A 21995-nucleotide genomic window follows, 5' to 3' on the forward strand; every position below is an offset into this window, starting at 1 on the left:
GTCGATAGAGAGAGATAGGGGGGTTAAAAATAGGAAAAGTAAGTAAGTGTTCAGTTTTATATGCACAAGTCCTCAAAGACAACTTCCAAGGAAAAATTCGTTGGTAAAATAATTCGCTGTGGACAATAAAATTCCATTTTAATTTCTCCCTTAGCCCTGAATAGTGGATATTCTGGTTATGTGAATCTGTGTTATATGTTAGGAAAAACTAGGTCAAAAAAACAAGTGCTATGGGCTCTAGATTTTTTTTAAAGACAGATTCATCAGAGACATTTATAATTTCTACATCTTGAATTCCTGTTAAACAAAAGCATAAGACAGTCTTTAAAGGTTCTAGACAGGGAGTATACAGCTACTTGTGTATTCGATTGAAGAACAAAAGCATGGACTTCTCATCCTGCTAAGGTCCTTCTCTTCAAATGAGCACACAGGTTCAGGAGGGATGCACAAGGAACAAAGACTCGGGGAAGGGGCACCTAGCCAGACAGGCTGAGCAACTGAATCCACTCTGGAGTGTGGGGTGCTGGAGAACACAACCAGAACCCTTTCACACCCCAAAAAGCAAGAAAAAAGAGCATGTGAAAAGGAAGATACTTTTTTTTAATCTGCATTTCTGACCATTTGATGCATACTTCCTCACTCAGTGCCTACCTGTGGTGGATTTCCAAAGAACTTATTTTACTCAGAGATGCTCAAAACAGTTTGTGAAACACCATCATATTTTGAAAAGAAATGATGAGAATTTTTCCATCCTTACTCTGCAATATAGAGGCAGAGAAGAACAGAGGACCCATTTTAGCTAATATAAAAACCCAAATTCAAGGTGTTTGAATATCATTTCATAGAACCTACTATAGACACTCTGTGTCACTAGCATACTTGTAACTTTCCCTTTTGACTTACATATTTTCAAACACACCAATTTAAATCACCCAAAGGGCAAGAAACTTCGATATTGAGAAATTGCAAATCTCCTATTGCTCTTTCCGCAGCACCTGGTGGCCCTTCCCTGGATGTTTAGGGAAGTGCACGCAGACCCAGAGTAAAGGCAAAGAGGAATCACGACTGCTCTTCTCCCTGGACTGTATGGTGATCACATACACACCAATGTCAAAAACCCAAACTTCCATCTCTTGCAAACACTCTTCCTGCCAGCACTACTTTGGGAAATGCAAGCTTATATTATGAATTTAAAATCTTCCTTACAGGTTTGTACTAAAGAGAATGTGAACAGCTATGTTTGTGTGTAAATTAATTAGATAAACAGTTGGACCACAGGCCCCACTACACACAAGAGAGAACCTTCTCACCTTTTCCAGCAGACAGGTTAGTAACTTGTCTTTGCCTGACTTCCTAATTTTCTGAAACTAATTTTTCAAATAGCAGATAGATGGTATCTGGCCAGTCTAGTTTCTGGTTTAGTTTCTAAAATATAGTGTTTATAGCCTGGAGCAATGGTGAAATGTCAGGACTTTGTGGGTAAATTCAAATTGTAAACATTTTAATTAGAACCTCCAAAAGTTTAATTCAAAATATTTGAGGATTCCAGGAATGGGTTTCATTTTATAGCTGGCTCCAGTTTCTTATCTGTTTCACTGTTTGGAAGATAACTGCAGACTAGATCTAACAATGCCTGATAAACCCAAAAGTTTTCACAGATTATCTAAGAATATTTCTTCTTCTTTTTTCTGCTTATCATTGATACACATACTTTTATCGTTGCAATCATAGCAAATTGATGGGTCAAGTTGGCCTAAAGGAGTTGGGCTATACCTGGAACAAAGAAAGTCCAGAAGGGAGAGGAAGGGAATGTTGGAGCTATCAGAGGAGTAGGACAAAAGCCAGAGCTGTCAGGATGCCGAGGACCCTGGGCTGCTCACCCAACCCCTATCCCTCCATCTTTCTAGATTTAGAAAGCGAAAACTGCTTTTCCCAGAATCCCTTGCAGCTAGGGTTCTCATGCAAATTAGGTCCATTGATTACATAATGTCTTGAGATTTAGGGAAGTTGAAATGAGGTCTTCTTTCTGGTGCTTGGGTGTCCCTTGCTGCTTTCTTTCAGTCAAGGCTGTGAAAATGTGAAGGTTCCCCCGCAGCAGTAAAGCATCTGCTATTCGTTTTGTAGATGCGGAGAGACAGTTGTGATCATGGGTGGGGGCTCTTGTTCCAGCATGGTCGTATTTACTAAATTCAAATCCAAACAGAAGTAAAGGAAAATAAAATGCCAAACTGCCAGATCAAAGTTTTCAGGGAAAAAGGATGCACAAAAGCTCATCCATGACGCAGTGGAAGATAACAGAAAATGGTCCGGAGGAATTTGTCAGTTGGCATTCAGCATTTCTGTGTTTTGTTTTGTTTTCAGTCTATGTGGCAATTATTTGGTGTGGCAGAGTTTGAACCATCTAAGGAATTTATGTTAGTAAATACAGAGGCTGAGTGTGAGGGTCCTCATTCACACACCATACTAACAAGCTTGGAGCATGTTATAGACAATACTGAGCCATTGATGGTTTTAGAGCACTGGGTTCCTTTTATGCTTCGGAAAGACAACTTTCAAGCAAAGTTCAAAACAGATTAGAAACAGTATGACCTGCAAGCAGAAAGACAAATTACGAGACCAGTGAAATATTACAAGGCAAATATGAAGGCACAGACTGAGGAAAGGACAAATTGAAAAGGCGTATATGAGATAGATTTATCAAGAAAGTGACTAAGAGATCAGGGGTACATGACAGGAAAAAATGTACTTTCTAATTTGGGCAAATGGATAAATGTAATGCCTTTCATAAGGATATAGAATGGTACAGAATTCATGGAAATAAGAATTTAGGACTCAGCAAGGTAGAAAGTCAGGATTACATGATCATATGATTATATGATTTCAGTGCTGGTTGATGAGTTGTGTGACCCTGAATCAATCCCTCAATCTTCAAACTCTCTTGTGTGTATAATGGAGGTAATAATATCTGTCTCTACAATATATGTAATTGATGTGAGAATAAAATGAGCTAATGTGACGGTGACATAAAAAATGAAGTTGTTTTCTGATTGTTATTATAACTCATTTGGCAAAACTAGAAAAGTCTAGTAAAAACTCCCCAAACTTGAAAACTTTGATTTAATTTCCTTCATCTAGCTCAGCTGAAAGTTTGTTCCAAAATGTTATTTATTGTTTTTACCTTAGACCGGTGATCTGGGCTACTTTTGTAGCTACACGTTATGGAGCGTGTTATTTTATTTAGAAAGACAACTGAATAAAGTGGACGTAATTCAGAGATTTCTGTGGAAATGGAGACAATTACTGTGGAATAATGTGTTTCAGTTTATTGTGCACACCCTTGTATAACATCAGTCAAAACTTCCCTGAAGCAATTAGAAGGAAAACACAGTGAACTATAATTTCATCATCAGGGCCACATCCACAGTGAGCAATGGGAACCACCAGGGGCCCTGTCTTCATTTTTCAACCATTCTGACAAGCAAAAGGCAATGAACATAAGCCATTTAATGTATTGTCTTGTTACAGTAAAAAAAGAAGCTGCAACATGTTTTTGTACTTCACATATGTTCTTCACCAAGAACACAACAAAACAAAAGAATTGTACTTGTAAATCAGCACCTAAGTTAATTTCATGTTTGACACAGAAATAAAAGCATGTGAAAAGCAATCTTGTTTTATGCACATAAAAGTTGTAACTTTAAGAGAATAGTAACAGGAATTGGACAAAAACCTGTCCAGTTAACTCTACTGAGAAATTATATGGAATGCTTTCTGTCCTTCCAAATGATTTTTGTGATATATAACTAAAATAGGACAGACATGATTGATTATGCTTGCTCAATTTCTATAAAGTGTTATGAGAAAATAGGACTGTTTTCACATATTGAATCTTAAGTCAATCTCTTTATATAAAGTTTTACCTTGTCCTCATTAGGCATATACTCAGATCAGTGTAGCTTTCTAAAAAGGTAGACCTATTTATTATTGCAAAATCACGTAAATACATTAATTATATTTATAGTAAATGAAGTCCAATATAACTAGCATAACATTTTTTTCATCATTTATAGTAATTGTATAGGAAGAGATAAGACCACATCCCGGGTTCTTAAAATCTCAGTCAGAAATCTTTCTAGATAGGTAAGCAGATGAGTAATGCAACTCATCTATGGATTTTTATTTTATTTTATTTTATTTTTTATTATGTTCAGTTAGCCAACATATAGTACATCATTAGTTTTTGACGAAGTGTTCAACAATTCATTAGTTGCGTATAACACCCAGTGCTCATCACAACACGTATCCTCCTTAATACCCACCACCCGGTTACCCCATCCCCCCCACCTTCCTTCTGCAACCCTCAGTTTTGTTTCCCGGAGTCCAGAGTTTCTCATGGTTTGTCTCTTTCTCTGATTTCTTCCCAGTTTTCCCACCCTTCCCCTGTGGTCCTCTGTGCTATTCCTTATGTTCCACATATGAGTGAAACCATATGATAATTGTCTTTCTCTGCTTGACTTATTTCATTTAGCATAATCCCCTCCAGTTCCATCCATGTCGATGCAAATGGTGGGTATTCATCCTTACTGATGGCTGAGTAATATTCCACTGTATATAAGGAATATTACTCATCTATGGATTTTGACTATACATCTCAAACTTGAGAATTTCAAATGTATTTCAAAATCATACATGATTAGTTTACATAAAAAGTTAATATATCTAGAAAAAGTTTCTTTTTCTTTCTTTATTATTACCTGGCTTAGTAACAAGGGAAAATTTGCCTGAAATGTCTTGATCTCAGTTTTCCCATCTATAACATGGAAAAAATAATATAATAAAGTGTCTCTTGGAAGAAAAAATAAAAATGAACTGGATTTAGCTTGGCACCATTTCCCTGGAATAGGCTGGTGATGGGCAATGTATGATAGTCCTGAGCAAGATTGAATGAAATATTTATTCCTTTTCTTAGAGTCAGGAATTAGCTTAAAGCTTTCTAGAATATTTCCAGTGACAAGCTTCCCTGTAATTGGAAGAAGCTGGCTTTATAGGGATCCATCTTCAGAACCCTACCTACATGGTAGTTGTAATTTATTTTCTAATGAACACTTATTCTTTACCTTACACTTCAGGGCTTGTTAAAAGATGTACCTTAGTCTCTCTACTATAAGGAATAAAGTTCCACCTTTGGAATAAGGTAGACAAAGACAAGGAATAAGAAGGGTCCTACTGGCCAAAGCTAACAGAGTGGTGGAAACAGTAATCATCAGCAGAGGAAAGTGTCCGCCCTCGAAACAGTGATACCAAGTGGACCACTGGCAGCAATAAGCATAGAGGCTGCTCGATCACAAGGCTATCACAGAAGAATATGGGAGAATCATTTGAAGTAGAATTTTAGGTGACTAAGTTGAAGCAAATCATTCTAATATGAGTTTTAATAATTGCTCTAAATATAAGATAGTTTGGTAGAGATAAGAATGCAATTTTGGTGGGGAGGGACATTAAAATCACCATATACTTATAATCAGAGGGAAGTTAAATATCTAATTTAAAGATACACCACTAATGAGTGGCAGATTCAGAACTGAAAATACCACGAATCAGTCAGAGGCAGCATTAGGAGCTAGGAGGACTGAATTCTCCAAACAGGGCTATAGGACTTGGTCAAATCAGTTAAATATTCTGAACTTTGCCCATGATTACACAAGCAGGAAGTGGCAGAACTATGATTCAAATTAAAGTAATAGGAACAAAGAAACAGCTGGAACACATGCAAAAATGGTAAGATAGTAGATTTAAACACCAAAATTAAAAGTCACCAGATTAAACTCAATTAAAAAGCAAATATTTCTCATGTGGATAAAAAAGTACAACCATTAATGACATATATATATATATATATGGCAAAACTTAAATATAATGATAGAGAAAAATGAAAGTAATAATAATGTAAAAAAAGATGTATCATACAAAAACTAATAAAAAGAAAGTTGGTATAACTAAAATAATATCGAAGTAGACTTTAAGGGAAGAATCACTACTGTGAATAAAGAAGAACATTTTATAATGATAAAGTGGTTAGTACATGACAAAGATCAAATTTTATGCAACCAATACCATAGCTTCAAAACATATAAAGCAAAATTGGCAATATTAAAAAGATAAACCTATAATCATAGTGGAAGATAATAACATACCTCCCCGAAACTGCCAGAACAAGCAAACAAAAAGAAAATCAGTGGGGATATAGAATATTTGAAAAACATGATTGACAAACTTGAGCTAATTGAGTTTTATAAAATACTGCAACTGACAAAATGCACATTCTTTCCAAGTACATATGAAATATTTATCAAAGTTACCATTTGGTGGAATATAGAGCTATATGAACAAATTTCAAAAGATTGAAATAAATAATAAAATGATAACTAGAAAATACCCCCAAAATTTGAAAGCTAAGAAATATACTTCTAATATCCTATGGGTTAAAAAAAATTCAATGCAAACATGAAACTATTTTGAATCACATGATAGTTTAAAAAAATAATATATTTCCTATATAGGTGATTTTTATAAAAGGGGAAATTTATAGCCTTGAAATGCTTATATCAGAAAATAGGAAAGTTGATATTCAGTGATCTAAGTATCTGTCTCAAGAAATTAGAAAATAAACAACAAATTGTACTCAAAGTAAATAGAAGAAAGAAAATAGTAAATCAAAAGAACAAAATAATTAAATTTAAAAAGAAAATTCAGCCAAGACAACTGAATAAGGAAAGAACAGTCTTTCTAGTTAGTGGTAGATAGTACTAGAAATAACCGGATTATATGAATTCCCACATTCAAAACAATGAATGTGGATCCGTCCCACCCACCATGTGCAAAGATTAACTCAAAGTGGCTCACAGACCTAAATGTAAGAGCTAAAAATATAAAATCCTCAGAAGAAAACACAGGAGTAAATCTTTGGGATTTCTGGTGATTTCTGGTCAGGCAGTAATTTCTTGCATCCAATAGTACAGCACAAGCAGTAAAAGAGAAAATTGACAAGTTGGATTTCATCAAAATAAAATGGTTTTGTGCTTCAAAGAACATCATCAAGAAAGTGAAAAGACAATTCCCAAACTGGGAGAAAAATATTTGCAAATATTTCCATCTATAAAAATCATATATAATAGGGGAAATGTGTCCAGAACATATAAGTAATTCTGAACAAGTCAGGAATAAAAAGACAACTGAATGACATTTTTTTTAAAGAAGATATATGGGTGGCTAATAAATACCTGAAAACATGCTCACTATCATTAGTCATTAGGCAAATTAAAAATCAAAATCACAATGACCATTTATGCTTGTTAGGAGGTTATAATTAAAAAGCCAGATAATAATAAGTGCTGGAGAGAATGTAGAGAAACTGAAAATGTAGAGAAACCTCATACATTCCTGGTGAAAATTTAAAATGGTACAGCCACTATAGAAAACATTGTGGCAGTTCCTCATATTGTTAAATATAGAGTTAAATATGGCCACTTGATTCTACTTGTAAGTTTCTAATGAAGAAAATGAAAATGTATTCTCATATAAATACTTGTAATGAATGCTCATAACAGCATCATTCACAATAGCCAAGAAATGGAAACAACTCAAATCAACTGATGAATGAATAACAAAACGTGGTATATTCATACAATGGAATACTATTTGGCAATAGAAAGGAATAAAGTACTGACACACTACTACAAGATGGATGAACCTCATAAACATCATGCTGAGAAAAAAAAGATGCTCCTGCAGGGCTCAGGCAGTTAAGTGTCTAACTTTTGATTTTTGGCTCAGGTCATGATCTCCGGGAGATTGAGCCCTGAATTAAGATTCTCTCTTAAGATTCTCTCTCTCCCTATCCCTCTGTCCCTTCCCCCCATGTAAGTGTTCTCTATCTCTCTCTAAACAACCAAACAAACAAACAAAAAATCATGTTAAGTAAAAGAAGTAAGTCACAAAAGACCACATATTGTATAATTTCATTTGTACAGGATATTTAGAATAGACAAATCTATAGAGACAAAAGTAGATTGGTAGTTGCCTAAGGGCTGGTGAGTGACTGCTAATGGATAAAAATTTCTTTGGGGATGCTGACAGTGTTTTAAAATTAAATTACACTGATGGTTGCACAACTCTGTATAAAAATTATTGAATTATACACTTTAAATGAGTAGACTTGATAGTATTTAAAATATATCTCAATAGAGCTGTTAAGAAAAAAAACAAAATATACAAGAAAAAATGACAAAGTATAAAATTTGTTCTTTGAAATATAATGGTTATAACTAGCAAGAAATATCATGATAAAAAGAGACTAATTAAAAATACCAATTTCAGAAAGGAAAATAGGGCATCATTACAGCTCTTATAGGCATTAAAAATAATATAATCAATTTTATGCTAATAAGTTTGAGAACCTAATATTATATTTGGATGAAATGGTCATATTTCTAGAAAAACATCACATCAAAACTGATAGAGAAATGAAATAAATTCTGCTTTCCATATTTCTCAAATTTGTTAAAATCTCTTTTCATTGTCATGGATTTGTTCTTTTTTGTGTATTCATATAATACTTCTTTGGGATCTTAGGAAGACAAAGGAGTAAATCACTACCCTGAAAGGGAAGTACACATTTGAATAGAAAAGCAAATATTAAAGGAAAGTAGATGATTCGAGAGAGACAATTTTAATCTAATAAGAAAACATCACTTTGTCCCTTTTAAATAAGAAGGTAGAATAAAATCAAACATTTTTTATGGAGAAGCAGACTTATTTTTAATCTTTGCTCTGCATTTCCTTGTGTATAACAAAATCAATGTACTATAGTAACACAAAGATTAGCAAACACATTGCATAAAGACTAGGTAAAAGAATATGTTTTCTTAAACATTTTTCACTGTTAAGCATGTCTCTGTAATACAAAGAATTAATACAAGTCAGTGGCGGCAGACCTAATCCTAAGACATTTCAGAAAACATAGTGAATAATGTGGTTCTGGGCTTTGATAAAACACTGTGCACATAACTGCACTTATTTTTAAGTTTATTCTTATATTGAAGAGGTAATAACAACATCAACAATGTTATGCACACTGAATAGCACTGGTTTGTCTCATCTCCACAGGTGAAATTACTCAACCCATGGAAACAGGACAACTAATTTTTGTTTGCAGTGTCATCGCTGAATATGCAATAAAATTTGGTTGGTGTGATGCTGTATCTGTGAAAATTGACAAGTTGGTAACTGCAGTGTGAAAGCTATTTCATTTTTTATCTTTAAAGAAAAACTGGATCGTTAAATTAAATTTTATTCCTGTGGGCTGCATTGAACACATAGAAACCAGGTGTCTAAGTTCCCATATCTGCATTTGAGTTGCTGGTTTCCTAATGTGGAGTTACAAAGCTGTACTTATGAATTATGCCAGTTAATAATTACAGTTGACAATTACTAAGGTAATATAAAAATAATTTAAAAGCCCATCAACTGAAAGGTTGCTTTTAACCTAAGGGATTTGCCTCATATGTTGAAAAGACATTTTACTGGATGATACTGTGCTAAATAGTTAAAACAAATTAAGCCAACACAAGAGAATATATTAAATAACGTTATCCCTTTCCCCAGAAACGTAGTTGATGATTATTAGTATCCAATAGGATAATCAACCAATTATTTCAAATATAAATCCAGAAAGTATGTTTTTCATCTCCAAATTCATTTTAAACACTATTTAAACTACATTTCATTTGCACTTTAGCATTTAGTAGGTGCAAATAAAAATCTCAGAAGAGATTACCACTCCTATATAAATGCACTAAATTGACCTATGCCCAATCCTGATAAATCCCCTTGGCAAATATTTAGCCAAAACCTAAGTTTTCCCATCTGTGAAATGTTACGAGAATATTAAAAATGACAAATATATATTAATATACATAACATGTGCATGTATAATACATTTATACAAAGTGTATATATATACAATATAATATATACAATCTCTTCAATATATAAAATACACACAATATATATGCAATGTCATATATAATGTATTATTCAACAAAATGTGCAACAAATTCAGATTTAAATGTGAATCTCAATTAAACTTATTTCTAATAAAGTCAGTGTTTTACCTTTCCCTGGGCATATTCTTTGCAGCATAGAAAAGTGTATTAGAGGGACACCTGCGTGGCTCAGTTGGTTAAGTGTTTGACTTTGGCTCAGGTCACCATCTCAGGGTCTTGGGATCAAGCCCCACTTCAGGCTCAGGGCGGAGTCTGCTTGTCCCTCTCCTGCTCCCTCTGCTCCTCCCCCCACTTGTGCTCTTCTTGTCTCTCTCTGTCAAATAAATAAATAAAATCTTAAAAGAAAATAAAAGTGTATTTGAGCATGGATGCTTGAATAAGACTTAGTAGCAGGGTAAACTTTGGCAAGTCACGGCTTTCCTCTGTAAAATGGGGATTTTGTACATTTCACAGAGTCCTGTAGTGAGGATTAAATGAGCTGTTAACATGTCAGGTGCTCAGAACAGTGCCTGGTACACAGCATATATTCAACAAATGTTAACTGTTATTGTATTATTTTTCCCACTGTATGTTTTGCCAAGTGAGCAAATCCATATACATTTACACATACATGTTTCCTCCCCAAAAGAATATGTTTTGACACACAGCTCCTCTGCGCTGTTCACTGGGAAGGCTCATTGTTCTCTCAATGGAACCTATGGCCACTAAATTACTGCATGTTGCATATTAAGGCTGAATAAATTATACAAAAATATTTAGTTTAATTCCACTATCTATGGAAAGTACAATCTTTACTATTAGTTTAAGTGTATTTCTCTCAGTTCCTGAAGATGATTCTGCTTACTTATTACACCAAATAGATGATATGTCTTTAAAAGTAAACACTGGGGTGCCTGGGTGGCTCAGTCATTAAGTGTCTGCCTTCAGTTCAGGTCATGATCCCAGAGTCCTGGGACTGAGCCCTGCGTCGGGCTCCTTGTTCAGTGGGAAGCCTGCTTCTCCCACTCCCACTCCCCCAGCTTGTGTTCTCTCTCTCGCTGTGTCTCTCTCTGTCAAATAATAAAATCTTAAAAAAAAAAAAGTGAACAGAATACAGACGTTTAATTTTTCCATGATAAATGTTTATACAGAGTCATAGAGTGCCCCTTTCTCTTCTCTCCTTACCACCATCCTCTTTATACCACCAACTCTTAGTGGTCTTTGGGGAACACTCTAACCTCCACAGCTGGGTTAGGTACCCATGTAAGGGCTCCTCAACACCCTTTGTGTATGCCCATTCTACTCTTGATCTATTCGTTTACTTATTTTCTTCACTAGGTTCTTGAGGTTAAGCACCGTGTCTTTTTCCCTCCAATGATATGTATTTATTGCATAGTATAGTGCTTGGTACATAGCTGACTCTCAATAGAGACTAGTTAAATGAATAAATGAAGAGACCTTCTAAACCGAGTGAACAGTTCTGAATCACTGATTTCCTCTGTGATTCATTTACCTTTGTTTTGTTCCACGATAACAGACAGATCTGGAGCCCCAAACTACAGCTCAACAATTCACAACCCTGATACCAAACAACTCGTTCATTAGGTAGTGCAGTAATTATAATGGTGGATTAGAGGAGAAGTTATTTGGGGCGCCTGGGTGGCTCAGGAGGTCGCACGTCCGACTCTTGATTTCATTTCAGGTCATGATCTCAGGTCATGATCTCAGGTCATGATCTCAGGGTCCTTAGATCAAGCCCTGTGTCCTCGGGCTCCACAATCAGCAGGGAGTCTGCTTGGGATTCTCTCTATCTCCCTCTGCCCCTCCCCCAGCTTGCACTCTCTCGCTTTCTCTCTCTCTCTCTCTTCTAATAAATAAATAAATCTTAAAAAAAAAAAGAGAGAAAAGCTGTTCTAGGATAAGAATCGTCATGTTATGTCAGGTAACTGCCTGCCAAATATTTATATGAATAAAATATTCTCTATAAAGTAGCGTAGAGGACTGGAAACATTTAGAACTCCAGATTCCTGCTCTGTCACTTTTCTAATCTTTCTCAACCGTAGTTTCTCTGTCTGTGTAATGAGAACAGCAAAACCTACTTTCAGAGTTACCATGAAGTTTTGAGATACATCTAAACTCTTCAGGATAGAAAAGGCATTAAAAACCTATTATATTATTAATTATTGTGTTTTGAGATATAAATTTACCTAAGACCTCTATCCTACTTGTTTTTTGAATAAGATTGAATAAGATTGCTGCACAGAAATAGCTCTGGATTCTTCAGTCCTACTCTGACGTGTTCCACTTATTTCCCGGTGCAATTTTTATTCTGAGGCAAAAACAAGCTGACTTGACAAATATCAAGTCAACTTATCCTCCCTGCCCCCTCTCTATAAAGCACAACACTCCCACAAAAGCAAGGACAAAGAAGAAATCTTTGCCATCTGTGTCATTTGTGAGTGGAGAAAAACAGTTTGCCACAATTCCACATACACACAGGAGGCCTCTCTTATTTGGCTATATGCAACTCTGCTCATTGGTCCTCATAATGAAATTAAAATATTTGAAAATCAATGTGTTCTAAATACTATACAGATAGTAGAATTCAACAACTATTGAGGATTCAACATCTTTCTGAGGGGCTCACAATTTAATTTGTATCTAAATTAAACAGACAGACATGACACATTTTGATAACAAGCAGCTGTGAACATGATCTCATGATTTACTCCTTAGAGGAAAAGATCTCTTCATATGAGGAGCATTTTTAGATCAATTATTACTATTGTGAATAATCATGTTTTGACATTGTTCAGTAACTACACAATTAAAGTTAATACATTATTTTAAGCTGCACAGTGAATGTAATTTTTCTTCCTAGTGTGATGTTTGAAGCACCAATCTCCCCCTTTGCATTCTTTAATTCAATCTGTTTCCATAACAACCACTGGGATATATTTTTAATGATTTTACTTTCTTACAAAAATCAAAGCTCTTGAAAGGCATAATGTCTTTTATTTAATTTCCCTCATTTGCTTTTTATAGTTATTCTAATAAAATTTTAGGTTTCATTCACTATTGCCTTTGGCAGTACTTAGTAAAGGCTTTGTAATAGCGATTAAAAACAATAACTGATAAATGATCAAATAAGAAAGAATTAAAAGGGAAAAGAAAATGAGGTTTAAAAAAACTCTACAAATTCTTCTTTCCTGACATAATCTATTTTCAGAATGCATAAAGACCACTGCACAATGAACAACTGGCCCACTTGCTCAAAGAAGTAAGGTGAGCCTGTTGAAAATAAGTCTGTGGGTTTAATGGGAAATTTAATATACTCAAGTTCCTCTTATATTTCCATTTTATTTGGTTGCTAAGAGAGGTAATGTTTGTGGGACAATACCAGTCCATTTTCTATAGGCAGACATATGATTTCCTTCGGTCTGATAAGGCTAAAAGTGAATGATGGGCACAGTTGGGAAGTAAGTGAGGACAATGATTCTGGCAAATATTAATTGGTTAAGTGTGATTTTTTAATTAAGGACAAATTTACATTTCACTGCCTTATGCATTGAGCAAACTCCCTCCAATACTTACTTCTTACTGTAAGCAGAATCTTATTTCAGTAGAATGTACATTTTATAATCATGATTTTAGTTTCCAAAACTTGAACTATGTATTTTGGTCATAGAAACCACCTCAGAATTGTTTGATCTTTAAGATGAGTTCTTCCATATCTTAAGGCATATGGTATTTCTAATAAGAAGAAGGGATTTAATATATGAGATATTACACTTAATAGAGCTTTATAAACAAACAAACAAAACTCACTTTCACTTAATTCATACTCTCTGCTCAAGCTGTTTATCCATTCCACAAATTTTATTAATTTCCTGTTATGTTTCAAACACCAGAGATACAGATCTAAATAAGACAGATCTTCCCTTTTTCATCTTATATCCAAGTGGTAGAGAAACAGAAAAATAAACCAACACACATTCATATTTATATAAATATTTTAAGATAAAGGTGAGTCTGCGAAAAAAAAGCAACACAGAATTGGCATAGAGTGAATGGGTGAGGCATAATTGGGTGCGATTCTAGAAGCAACTCTAATCAAGGTTGTTAGGATAGATACGCCAAGTCCTGAACGAAGAAACTAGCCAAGGAAACATCTAGAAAAAGAAACTTTTGGGTATATAATCTACATCACATATACAGCCCTCATACCCATCTCCATAACTTATCTAATAAACATCACCTCCATATTACTAATTTATGAAGCAGATACTTTCTTCCTCAGTTTGGTATGCTAACATCTGTGCTAACATCAACAGTCGACCTGGATCAAATTTTATGGTCAATAATCAAAAGGATGTAATTCTTCTCCCCAATTTGGTGATTAAATAATATATATTAGATTCAATACAACATACTCTAATCAATTTAACCAATTCCACTGCTGAATGTTATGAATAGAAGGCAAACAATTTAAAACATTTTGTTAATTTTAACACAAAGTACTTCAACCTACTAGACTTGGATATGGTTATGCATAGCAAATAATATCCACTCTACCTCATTTTTACAAGTTTTGGTTTAGAATAAGGAAAAAAATGTTATATTCATCTGTCTATAGCAAAATCTCTGACTTTTTACCTTTGTTTTCATCAAATTTTGCTCTTTTGTGATATTATTTACTTAAATGGTGAGATCATTGTAATTAATTTAAGTTATATAAATTCTATGCATTTATTCATCTTCTGTTTGATATCCAGGGGATGTCAGTATTCACCAAATGATAAAGAATGGGATTCTAAATGAAAAAGTCTCAAGTGCAGGTGCTGATTTTTTCTATATTATACAAATATCCAAGTGGGCTAGTTTAATATAAAACCAAGGAAATAACAGTAGAGCCTATGAGCAATAAGAATAATAAAAAAGGTGATAATGATATGACTCTTCAATTAAAACGTACATTCCATTTACATGTTTCTAAAAGGAAAAATAAAAGTGCTTCATTTTCACTGCTGATTTTTCATAAGCTTAATAAGTAGGAACTTTAACCTTCAACATAACTGTCCTATTTTGAAAATAAAAGATTATGACACAATGAAACATGAATCTTTTTAACTGCATGTTTTATTAATAAACACTTACCAGACTGTGTAAGTAGGTACTTTGCCCAAGTAGCTGAAAATTTGATTTTTTAAATGTGTATTTTTAAATTAATTAGTTAATTAATTTAATTAATTTATTTAATTTAAATTCAATTAGCCAACATATAGTGCATCATTAGTTTTTGATGTAGTGTTCAATGATTCATTAGTTGCATAGGTCTTATTTTTAGAGAGGCTTTATAGCAAATTGGAAAAATCTTAAGATTTAAAATCAGACAAAAATCAGACTTACTATTTCTCCCTTCTTACTTGCTACTGAGACAAATTATTTAACCTTTCTGAGTTAGGATATTTTCACTTGTATAACGCAAACAACAGTATCAACTTCTCATAATGGGTGTGGCATATAAATAACCTAGAAATTAGAAGACCTGTGGCCTTATGATTTGAATTACCCAAAACTCTTAAGAACATCTCTGTATCATTATCTATTTGAATAATTAAATTTATATTGTGTTCATCTCAGTATGGTTGTGAGCTATAATGAAACAATGGACATAAAGACTGCTTTGAAAATTATATAGCTTTATAAATGTATTACATACAGATATATAAAACCTTGAAAGCCTTCTTATCTAGTCTTCCTTCTTTAGTCTATTATAGAGTTGCAAGCACCTCATAGAAAGATGCAAAATGTGCCCTGAGCTGATGAATACATGGTTGGAAGTGGCAAATCACCTCATCAAACACATCAAGTGACACTTTGTTCTTCTTCTCTACCTAATGATAATCTACTTATAGCCTCAAAGTCTCATCATTGATTATAGGAAAGTAATTTTCTCTGGAGTCATTGCTGACTACCTAAAAAAAATGACATTTTTGATCTCCCTATTTTGTCTTCCATAGATATTTTTCAACTCATAAAATTGTTCCCCTTTTCATTCTGATTATTATGATCTCCTTTACTTTCATTTTAAATTTAATATTGAAACTCTGATTTGATTCAGGATATTGCTTACGGGTACAGTCAATATAGGGCATTTTGCTTTTATTATTAACATGTAAGCTGTGTTACATTAAATTTAAAAGAGAAATTTCTTCCCTACCTTGTCATACAAGGGGCTCTCCCACCCCTTTGGTGCAACTGTGAAGATAGTTGCTTAATAAACATAATCTCTCAAACCTCTCAATGTTTTTATTCAATTTTAAACATTTATGCTAAATTAATATTTTCTGAATTTAAAAAGCAGGTGGTCTGAATTGCCTTATAGATAAAAACAACAACAACAACAACAACAAAAAACCTATCTGGGCACCTGGGTGGCAAAGTTGGTTAAGCATCTGCCTTCGGCTCAGGTCATGATCTCAGGGTCCTGGGATGGAGTCCCCTGTGAGTTTCCTGCTCAGCAGGGAGTGTCCTTCTCCCTCTTCCTCTCCCTTGTCCCTCCTCCTGGCTCCCACACTTTCTCTCTCTCTCTCTTTCTCTCTCATAAATAAATAAAATCTAAAAAAATCTATTCTTTTCAATTAGGTCAGTTATTGATGACACAGTGGTGAAAATGGTTATAAAATTGGCCATACTTATATGTCAGTCAGTGCAGAGCAGATAATAATCTAACAGTCATATATAACCGTGAGATTATAAAGAAAAGGCCCTATTTGTCTTTATGCCACACTATCATGTATTATTACCTCATTCACAATCTTTGTGTTTAGCTAAATGCATACAATTCAAATAATGACTGTTTCCCCCCAAACTGAGGAGACATGACAGAGTGGCCCTCCAGATTTAGACTGTTTGGACTGCTGGAATCCCAGCCTCACCAATATTACCTGGGTCACTTTGGGCAGGTTTTTAAATTTCTCTGTGCCTCAGTTTCTGTATACAACTTAACCAGTTTCCTTTCCAAAATGGATAATGGTTATACCTACCTCATCAGATTCTTGGGAATATTAAAAATGAGAGTATGTGTTAAATACTTAGAAAACTCCTGGCACTTAATAATCAGCCATCTCCCTTTTCCTCCTCCTCATCATTACCACCACCATCTTTAGATGGGGTATGATTTGTACAGGAAAGCCTCAAATGCTCTGGATGACAGCAGAGGAGTAACAATAAAATATGGATATGCAAAATGGAAATGTAAGACAAAACTTCTACCTCTCAAAGGAATGCATTTGTGGTAAAGGCTGGCTGAGTGCTCTCAATTTCCTTATTCTAGTCATATAAGAATACCATATTTCCCATCATTCTGACAGATACACTGGGGCATGTCATTGATTTCCAGCCAAGGGCATCAAGTGATATGCATCACTTCCAAACTTAACCAGATATCTCCATGGCCACCCATTCATTCTTTCCCTTATTTTATCTGATAAACTCAGATGTCCTTTGTTTAAGATAGTAGTCCCAAGAGATGGAAGGAGTAGGGATCCCGGCATTCATTGTTGGAGAGTCAAATGACCTTTATCAGAGTGGGTCACGAGCAAAAGTAAAGCTCAATCATGGTAAGCCTTTGAAATTTCTGAGTTGATTTGTTAAAGCTCCTATTCTTAATTTTTTATACTGATTACTAAGCTAATACTACTCAGCGCTAAAGCAGTTCTTCCATCTTCCACTTCAAGATGTTGGAGCTAGGGGCCTTCAAACCAGATTTCTCCTTTGACATTTACCTCTTGGTCAGCTTCTGCCAATACTAGTGCTAATGGAAACTAGAAGACAGGGGGAGAAAATGGATTTGCTTCTTCTTGCTTACCCTGTTTCTGCTAGTGTCATCCCAGCAATGATTTTGTAAGTCAGCAGTGGAAGATGGGTCCAGTTTCTAAGTTTTTTTTCACACTCCCGTAACTATTGTTATTGCACTATCCCCCCTTCTTCCCACTTGAACATGCAAGGATTGAGAAGAGCCTCTCCTTCAGGGTTCATGTCCAAGATCCTCAGGATCTCCTACATCATCTGAGAAGCATCCCTTCTCAAAGTCTGAGGTGTAATCCTGAGGGGACTCTCCTTCAGCCTTTTAGGTTCAAATAACTCCTTCCTCCTCCCAGTGTTATCTTTCTGGATGGTTGTTACTTTTTGCAGTTACTAAACATATATACATTTTTTTTTTTTTACTTTTTCAGCCCTCCAAGAGCCAATTAAATAAATATTCACATTACATTCTTTGTTAGAATTACTATTTCCCGTTTTCCTTCCTGTACCCCAACTTTTATAACTACCCAAATACAGAAATTGGTAGCCAAAGCCTGTTACCATAACAAAAATCTAAAGTATGTGGCATTTGCTTAGTGGCTGGGCAGTGGGTGGCAAGGAAACCAATTTCAAAAGTAGAAAGCCATCTATTTGATGTTTTGGCAAAACTCTTGGCAAAAGTGCTGTTTGAATTAACTTGAGAGGCAGACAGTGAGCCTGCTGGGCTGGAAACACTCAAAATAGATTGAAAAACAAAACTTAATAATATATGTTAACAGTTATTGGCTACATTCAGCAAAGTGTTAAAAGAAGCTCAGGAACTAGTATAAAAAGCAGATCTGACTGGGCATAGAGAGACTATAGAAGTTTGGGGCCTTATTGGACAAAATGTCTGGCTTCTTCTAAACCCTAAATGATGGGATATGACATTAATGCAAGTGTTGAGTAATAAAGATGCAGTAAAAATGCACATTTGTATAAAGTGACTCAAGGCAAATATGAGATTTAGAGCTGACACTGAGTAAAACTTCTCAGTTGAACAAAGTATCTCTGTACAAAGATCAGGTTAAGGTTGTGATCCTCCAGCCTAATTTTCAAGATAATATCATCTTGAGAAAGAGGCATGAAAGAAGAGAAAGTCAAGGGCATCCAAGAAAGAACTTTCTTAGGCACATGGACTATGAGGAAGCAAATTGATCAGAATCCTACAAAGATTTCTGAAAATTGTAGTACTAAAAGACCATGATCCCAGAAATACAAACCTTGAAATATGTAAGACTTAAAACAACTCTTGGTCCCATAATTTTCCCAAAATAGGAAAAAAAAATATTTTAAGGCTCTATAACCCTCAATAGGCACTTTAAATGTTGACAAGGAGAATAAAAGAAAATGAAGAACTTCGCAGAGAGACATCCAGAGGCCAGAGAGAACCATAAACAAAGATCTCCCAGGGAGCAGGGTCAAAGCCTATTCAAGGATCCTCCCTGACCACTAGGTTAGGGAGACTTTATAATGTCTGTCCAGCAGGATTTCACTTCTGATTTCCATGTATATCTGATTCTTTCTTTTTCCAAGCATGAGTATTATTGTGGTTTCCCTCATCCTACTCTTCTCCTATATATTGGGTATATATGGATGTGGGAGCTGGTTGCAAAATACAGATAATTTATTCATAGGTGGTTCACCATCATCATCATTTGATGAGGACAGTAAATAACTGGTGCTCATGGACTTGAACTGAATCCAGTGACTGAAATACTTTTGTTATTTCTCTTGGAAAGTAATAATCTTTTTTCATGAGGGAGTGGAAACATGACTTGAATATTTGGCAGCCAGAAGGGAGGTCTATGGCAGAGATGTATTGGGTGCTCCCTAATTCCATCTGCTCTTCTTAGTCATATGGCTTCCTAACATTTACCAGCCTCCCTTGCAGTTCAGATGGGGCCATGAGACTAGGTTTGGTCAATGGAAGGATATGCAAACATTCAAGGCTGTTCCATAATAACACATGCACAATGGCTCCCATAGTCTCTTCCTTTCTCTCAGGAACCTAAGAAGCCATGTCCTTAAGAAGGCAGCATTAAAAGATGAAAGGAGTATGTATCTTTGAATCATCACTTGACAGTGAAGGAGGCTAACTAAGACACATAGGCTATGACATAAGAAAGACATTTTACTTTTCTATGTTGAGAAAGAGATGTTGAAATTGTTTCAGTGGCTAGAATCTATCCACCTAATACGGCATTAGATTTTAAAATATGAATTACTGGATTTATTAAATTGGTAACTTGATGAATTTTCCTTTTACTAAAAGTATCTGGATGGGAAGAAAATGTCATCCAGAAAGTGAGGCAGCCTGGTATAGTAGACTAAAGCCTCGCCTTGAGAATCCTGGCTTCTAGCAATCCTTTTATCATTTACTAGCTAAGTGACACTGGGAAAGTCAATTAATTTCTCTGGGCCACAGTCCACATCTGGAAAATTAAGCTAATATTAGGTTACCCAATTATAGGAGAAAGCCAGGCCAAATGTTTACTCAAGAATTTTTATGGTTTTGATCTATGGTTCTATGAAATAGAAATTAATCACTAAAACCATTCTAATAAAAGCACAGAAGTAACTTTTTTTATTTTAATATTTTTAGCCTTTGCATGATACCTGACAAAGTCCAGCTTTATATATAAATATTGTGTAATACATTTTTAAATGATGTTAACTCATGGCAAGCAGTTTTATTGAAAATAATAATTTACAAAAGATCATGTTAGAGTGAGATGAAACAGTGCAGATGATAATTTCAAAAAATTTATTCCCCAGAACTTTGACTATGTCATTACATTATGCACATTTCTTCATACCCTCAGCCCTCTCTTCACAATCTAAGATGATGGAATTTAAGCAGGATTCCCACTTCTATGTTTTGTCAACTGAATGCCCACTCCTTCAGGTGGTTTCTCTTGATATTCACTCAATAATGTTTACTCAGGATCATTATTTCTATTTAAAATAGTGGAACTTAGCAAATAACTCTAGAGTAAAAAATAAATCTAAAAACTTTGCTCATATTTAATTATATGTTTATCAACTAATAAATCAGGCTAATGAAAACAACCTGTGTTCATATAAAATGGCAAAACAATAATTAAAATATATCTAACATGTCAATTTAAAACTTAGAGACTAAATTAAATTTTTCTTCTTTAAATCAAAATGAAGAATGTTGCAGCCAAATCTAAACAAAGATTGCATAAAACCCCTTTTGCTAATGAGTTCTCTCTTCCTAATCACTGGGAAACAATGGCTAGCTACAGCTGGGTATTTGAACTTAAAGCAGAAAACAAAACATGAAAGAGTATATTACTGATTCAGTCTTCAAATTATTTTTGTCATTATTTAATTCACAATTTTGTATAAAATTTATAATTTTAATCCTCTTTTCAGAGATTTTTAGAATATATATAGGAAAACACAGAAGGCTTGATTCTGATTTTTCATTATTTTTGGATAACTCTGTACTCATTTTCCTCCACTGATTCCATTACACAAACGTACGTTGCAAGATATGAACTTTAAGTTAACTCTTTAAGGTTGCTAACATAATGGTGTGGCGAGGTTCAAAGAAATACAAAGAAAAAGAAATTGTTGTTTTGTCTGAATTAAGCTAATAGTAGATGATATTAGATATTAATATAAATTATACTGAATCTATATGAACAATATAATGCAAATATTATTGTAAACAAGAATAATGTTTACTTAAAAAGTTATCCCTTTCCACATTCCCTTAGCATTCCATTTACATACAAGCCATTTTGAGGAAAAATAACTTTTCACTCACCAATGTGGAGGTTTGTGAGGCATCAGCCAAATCCCCTGAGATCTCAGGTGTTCGCGTGTTGTTTGGGATTCTGTGAGGGTTACGGGCTATCGCTTCACACCAGCCCAGCATTTTCTCCTTCCTCTTATCCCTTTTCAATTTCTGAAATTCTGAAAATAATTTACATTCCCTGAAACAGGTCACTTATTTTAGTTGTCTGTTTTTGGAAAATGCACATAATTGAAATTAAATAAGCAATGTAATGACGTACTAATGGACACATTTTATTTTAGTCAGAAGTTATGGGGGTGGGGGGAGAAGAATAT

General features: G+C 34.5%; 1 protein-coding gene across 16 annotated transcripts in view; it reads right to left on the reverse strand.

Annotated features, from left to right (window-relative positions):
- Positions 1-21995, reverse strand: part of MARCHF1 (membrane associated ring-CH-type finger 1) — an 861947-nt gene that overhangs the window by 297477 nt on the left and 542475 nt on the right. For 13 of the 16 annotated variants that reach the window (XM_078069392.1, XM_078069393.1, XM_078069396.1 and 10 more), the window contains one exon: positions 21691-21839. The exons of the other annotated variants lie outside the window; for them this stretch is intronic. In XM_078069392.1, coding sequence (XP_077925518.1) covers positions 21691-21801 — 111 coding nt within the window. In that variant the 5' untranslated portion in view covers positions 21802-21839. Of the gene's footprint in view, positions 1-21690; positions 21840-21995 lie in introns of those variants that run through there. 16 annotated transcript variants of the gene reach the window in all.

Source organism: Halichoerus grypus, chromosome 3 (assembly GCF_964656455.1).
Source record: "Halichoerus grypus chromosome 3, mHalGry1.hap1.1, whole genome shotgun sequence".
NCBI classification, from domain to species: domain Eukaryota; kingdom Metazoa; phylum Chordata; class Mammalia; order Carnivora; family Phocidae; genus Halichoerus; species Halichoerus grypus.